Genomic DNA, 6,000 nt, shown 5'->3' with positions numbered 1-6,000 from the left:
GAGAAAGAGGAAATGATTGAAAACATGATAATGCTAAAGGCTAACAAGAGCGAGATGGAGGAGCATCAGGACCACCTTGAATCCGATGTTGAAAGGTTTGCATATTACCTCAATAAGGAAGAGAAGGAACACGAGGAAACAAAGAAGGAACTAGCATCTGCACTAGCTAACGTGAAGGAACTTCAAGCCATACTCCTTGAGGAGGTACGCAAAGAGGCACTAAGGCGTCAAGAGTCGGGAATCCGTATCCAAGGTTTAAAAAATCAAATGCAAGAGCTGCAACACACTGTGCAAAACCTTGAGGCGCATAACTTAGCCGCACTCGAGTACATTGATCAGCTCCTTATGGCAGCCCTTGTTGGAAATGAGGACCCAGAAGACGTTCCGGCAGAAGATGAAGCCGCGGGCGATGGAGAAATCATAGATTAGACTATCACCTAGCTTATTCATTTTATTCAGCACTATTTTTATTCAGCATGGTTCTGATATCTTGGTGTTTTGAGACTTGACTTGTTTTGTTTACCTTCATGAAATTTTGGGAATCAATAAAATAATTTTTATCCTTTGGATTATTTATTGATTTATTTATTCCGCTATTTACTTTCTTCTTAAAGTGTCATATTTCGACAAACTCTTAGAACTCCTTTACTGTAGGAAATGGCCGGAGCACCCCCTAGAACTCGCAACAACAACAACAACAACAACAACCAGGGGGATAATTCGAACCCACCTCCAAGAGTCAATCTTAGTAGAGAAGACATTGCGGCTATTGCAGCAATAGTGGCAACAACTATCCAAGGGATGGGAAACACCAACGGAAACGGCAATGGCAATCCGCCACCTCCACCACCTGCCCAGAATGGAGTCAAATTCCATTACGAGGCTCTTCGCAAGAACCGAACTGAAATGTTCAAAGGGAATGCCGATCCAGAAGTGGGACGAAATTGGATAAAGAAGATGGAGGACCAACTTCGTTTACTTGAAATTCCTAAAGCACTGAAAGTAAAGGTGACGATTCCTTTTCTGGAGGACAAAGCAAGGAAATGGTGGAAAGCCGTTTCACCTGCTATGCTAGCTGTGGGAGCAATCACATGGCAGCAGTTCCGTACCGCATTTCTGAAGCAGTACTTTCCAGCTGAAGTTAAAATGCAAAAGCTGAACGATTTTGAGAATCTTACACAAACACCAGACATGACAGTGGTGGAATACACTTCCAAGTTTAATGAGCTTGGGTCCTATGCCCCAACAATTATGGGAGACGATGATCTGAAGTTGCATCATTTCAAGAAGAGGTGGAATAGTCGTATACAGTCGGCATTAGCAGTTTATCAGCCTGCCAACTTCGCGGATTTGATGGGAGCGGCCATCCGAGCTGAATCGGACATCAAGCATCGTGAGAATGACTTCCACAACAAACGACCTTTGACGAGCCAATCTTCTTCACACAAACATGTGTCCAAGCGTTCGAACAATTCTGATGAATCCTTCAAGGAAACTTATGTTGCTCCAAACTGTCCACAGATCAAGCTATGCCCCACCTGCAACCTCCGACATGAAGGGGAATGTCGTCGAAACACTGGTGCCTGTTTCAACTGTGGAAAATTCGGACACCGAATTGCTCAATGTCCCGAAACCATGAAGGCAAGGACAGGACCACATACTAGTACTACTACCCAAGGCCAACCAAAGGAAAATAAACCCAATGCTCGTGTCTATGCAATTACTCAAGAAGAAGCAGGCGGTGCAAACAAAGTCATGGAAGGTACCATTCTAATCAACAATGTTTCTTTATCTGTTTCGTTCGATTTTGGCGCCACCCATTCGTTTACATCTAAGAGATTCGTAAGATGCTAGGGCTTATACCTGAGTAACCGATCGAACCATTTAGCTTAGCGACCCTTACTAGTAAGTTAATCAAAGTTTCGAGGACGAAACTTCTTTTAAGGTGGGGAGAATGTGAAAACCGTAATTTTTCTAAATTACGTTTAGGATCTTTTATTATTTAATTATTTATTTGTGATAATAGTTAATTTATGATAATTAACATTAGTATATTTTATGTCATCGAGATAGCGTTGGAGATAGAATATAATTTTGGGTATCTTGATAAAATATTATTAAGATAGGTGATCAAGATCTAGGTGTGGTGAGATAGATTTGAATTCAAATTTTGAAAGTCACTATCCTAGTCAATCTCAAACTCCTATTGAGTGCCTATAAATAGAGGCTCATAGTTTAAGGAAAAATCACACAAACATACTCTCTTTTCCTATTCGTGCTTTCGAAGCTCGGCTGAGAGTTTGCTTAGAAATCCACCCCCTTCTCTTCAATTATTTTCGTGTATAAGGCTGCCATTTGGGAAAGTACTTTGTCCTGTTTTTCTTTTTTGTTTTTAATCTTTCACCATAAAAGTCAAAGGAATTTGTCATCTTGTGCCATCATACTTTCGAGAATTTGGGCTAGGAAATTTAGAGGATTTAGTGCTTGCTTGTTCTATAAGATATCAACACGTGAGCATAGTGGGATTTTCGAAGAATCCCTTTGAAGTTTCGGTCCAGCATTGTCAAGTATTGATTTTTGTACACATCTGCAGGTAAGTGGGCTTTTGTTTTAAAACCTTATGTATGATTTAAAATTTCAATCGTTCATGATATTCCTTCGAATTTTGCTATGTAATTGATATTCTTGATGAATTTGTTAAGAGTATGTTTTGACACTGTTATGACTCAAATTATAAGTGGAAAGGAAATTTCCGAACCATGTTATGTTATGGCCCTGATACGGTGGGTAATAATAACCGTTCTATGACCTCACCCCTTAGAGGGATTACATATAGGGGACTGATCAGTTAGCCACGATTAATGAGAGAAATTTCAGTGTCTGGCCAAAATTATGTTATGTTATGTTATGTCATGTCAATTATGTTATGATGATGTTCATGTTATGCTATGTTAAGACATGATATGAAATGTTTACGCTTTGAATTATGCTATGAGTTTTTGAAATAAATATATATATATGTATATATTTGATATGATCGATCGGCCCCCACTTGCTGAGTGTTTCCCAAAACACTCACCCCTTACTTTTCCCTCCCAGATGATGATGCAGATGATGATTTAGAAGAGCGTGAACAAGATATGTTTTGGGGATGGTGATAGAAGAATTTTTAAGAGTTTATTTGGTTGTTTTATTTTGGGATTAATACATTAATATTTTGTTATTTAAGTTTTTAGACGCTTCCGCAATCGTTTCATTATTTTGGATTTATCGAGTTGTAAAAACAATGTTTTGAAGTTATTTATGATAATAGACTGGTTTGGTTTATACTGTACTACGAGGCTGGTTGTTTTATAATTTGTGTGAATTTGAAACAACGCCGGTGGCACGTCTCGGTCTCTGGGCGTGACAAAACAACTCAAAGAATCTTCAAAAATTTACTTGAAAACACACCGCCGCAAAATTTAGAACTTTCCAACCAACATGACACATATCTAACACACTAAAACGAACTTGCAGATCCAAATTCCATGATGAACAGACTAAGGAGTTTATTTACTTCCTACTTGCTTTGTATGATGGGATTGTAAAGCAACAAATTTCATAGGCATCACCATTAAAATGTAAGCATTGAAATAAACCAGGAACAAGGATCTCAAGTACCTTGATCTCACAAAACATAACATGATACCCACGCAGCCCATGAACAACAGCTCGAAAAAGACGGCGCCCTTCACTTTCACTTTCAGCCCAAAATGTCATGTAGCAATTTAAAGCAAGTTTGTTAACCTTGACAACCTTCTGGAGATGAAAACTCTTTTGCTGTAACCAACCCGAACGAACAAAATCATTAAACTTAGGCCCCGTTTGGTTTCAAAAGCCAGGCCAAAAAAATACTTTTTAAGTGCTTTTCAGTTAACAAGGTGTTTGGTTGACCAAAAAAGTACTTAAATAAGCACTTTTTTAAGTCAAAATTAGAGCTTTTTCAAAAGCAAAAAATTGTAGCTTAAAAAAGTGCTTTTTTAAAAAAAATGTCTACCAAATCCAAACGGGGCCTTAATAAGAAATCAAGGCTATTAAATTAAATAATTTGTATAACCATATCGTGATTATAGGCATCTAAGGCTGCATTCGCCAAATCCCTGATCACACGTATGCCATCGACATCCAACATTGTGAACCCATCACCGGGTGCTTGATTACTTGGGTCCATATAAGCATCACATGTCTGTCAACAAATTTAATCGAAGATTAGTTTTCCAAAAAAATACAATAATATAATAATACAGTAAAAGAAGAAGTCTTCTTTCCCCAGTTCTGAGTATCGTAGAAAGCAAAGAACAACGTACATCTCGTAGTTGTTGCGCCTCATAATCTGTCGAAACTCCTGTAATTTTAGGAAACGGAACAAACGAACCCACTTTCGGATTCAATTTGGCCCGAATTCCAATCGACCCACGGCTAGTTTGTTAGCATAAATTCAAAACGGAAAGGAAAAGAAAAAATACCAAAGATTTATCGTCGTTTTTTACCTGGATTCGCCATAAAACACAAGTCAAAAGAGCGAAACTAATAGTACTAGTTGGAAATTGGTATGCGGCCCCTCCAAATTTTAAATCCTAGATCTGCCCCTGATTGTCTCTAACCATCGTAGTCGATGAAAGCGACTTCCAATGTCCGATAATCAAATGAAACAGAGGGCTGAGTGAACCTGACCCTCACCACAAGGACATTTCAAATATATGATAGTCTCAACATCATATACATGCAACATAATAATTGTGACATAAGATATGCAACAGAGTAACGTGTCAAATAAAATTCAACACATAGAAATTCATACTCAGTCGGGATATTTCGAACAGTACTTACGTACCTCTAAAACACTAGTTTAGGGATCTTAAGTTCCAATCATATACAACATATCAATCATATTGGTGTTTACTATCTGAACATGCATCAACTACAATAACCAACTCTGCAATTACACCTAAGGCTTCGTAGTTATATCTACGTCTGTCGTTAGCTCTTTGGGGAAGATTCCAGCACTGATTGCTCCAAACGTTGTCTCCGCTCCTAAAAGCCCTCTGGAACCAATCTCGCCTAACAGTATGGCTCAAAACCACTCAAATATATACTGGAAATGAGAGGATGCTCTGTAAATTCATGCCAAATTATGAATTTCCGATTACCTATTTATAGGCGGAGTTCGGAAGGTCTGAAAGCTGCATGTCATGACATGTCATCGTTGTTGAAAGAATTTTTGGTCTAACACACTATCTTTAAATCGTGTGTGAGTAAGTGTTGTGTATGGTGTTGTCAACACCTACGACAACATGCAGTGAAATAATAAAGACACGATTAAATTCCGTAAAATAAATAAAAACACGGAGGTAATTATGTGTTAGGATCGGCTGTATGTGTAGAGAGAGAGTGGATACACACTCTTAAATTCTATTGATTTTTCGCCGCAGAAAAGTGTGCTTCTAATCTTTTGAGAAATCAGAAGCCAGTCTCATTTAGTGATAAATGCAGCATACTACTGAAATATTGTGAAAACAGTCCACAACTAGTTGATAAACAAAAAAACAAAGAATTATTAACTCGAGAATTGTTTCTGAAAGTTCGAAGGATAAAACCCTTTTATGTTTCCTCTTCTTCTATTTCCAAAAGATATCAATAGAAGACATTGATTGGTACAAGCAGGGTAAAGATATACTTCAACGGATCTTACTTTTGCCTACTGAAACTCGCAACCAACAATTTAATCAAAGAAATAAAGAGATTTCTGGGAAAGACTATTTCCACATATTAAAAATTTCTCAGACTTTACAAGTATAATAATGTATAATGGTGAGAAGCACTGGCAAGAATAATCTTCACGATTGGATTAATCTTTTTGCGCGTGTTGAGATTTTGAATTTCTAGATTGCTTGAAGTTCTTGAGGATGTTCAAATTATAAGAGTTCGAGAGAGCTGATTGTCCCATATTGAAGCCAT

At 37.8% G+C, this 6,000-nt stretch overlaps 1 protein-coding gene across 1 annotated transcript; it reads left to right on the top strand.

Moving 5' to 3' along the window:
* Positions 1-657: 657 nt before the first annotated feature.
* On the top strand, positions 658-1,854 carry LOC140874360 (uncharacterized). Its single transcript, XM_073277645.1, has one exon. It carries the CDS (start codon positions 658-660, stop codon positions 1,852-1,854), a length of 1,197 nt encoding a protein of 398 aa, XP_073133746.1.
* The last annotated feature ends 4,146 nt before the right edge of the window (positions 1,855-6,000 follow it).

Source organism: Henckelia pumila, chromosome 1 (genome assembly GCF_033568475.1).
Source record: "Henckelia pumila isolate YLH828 chromosome 1, ASM3356847v2, whole genome shotgun sequence".
NCBI classification, from domain to species: domain Eukaryota; kingdom Viridiplantae; phylum Streptophyta; class Magnoliopsida; order Lamiales; family Gesneriaceae; genus Henckelia; species Henckelia pumila.
The sequence above is the reverse complement of the archived record's forward strand: the minus strand, read 5'-3'. Positions and strand labels throughout refer to the sequence as shown.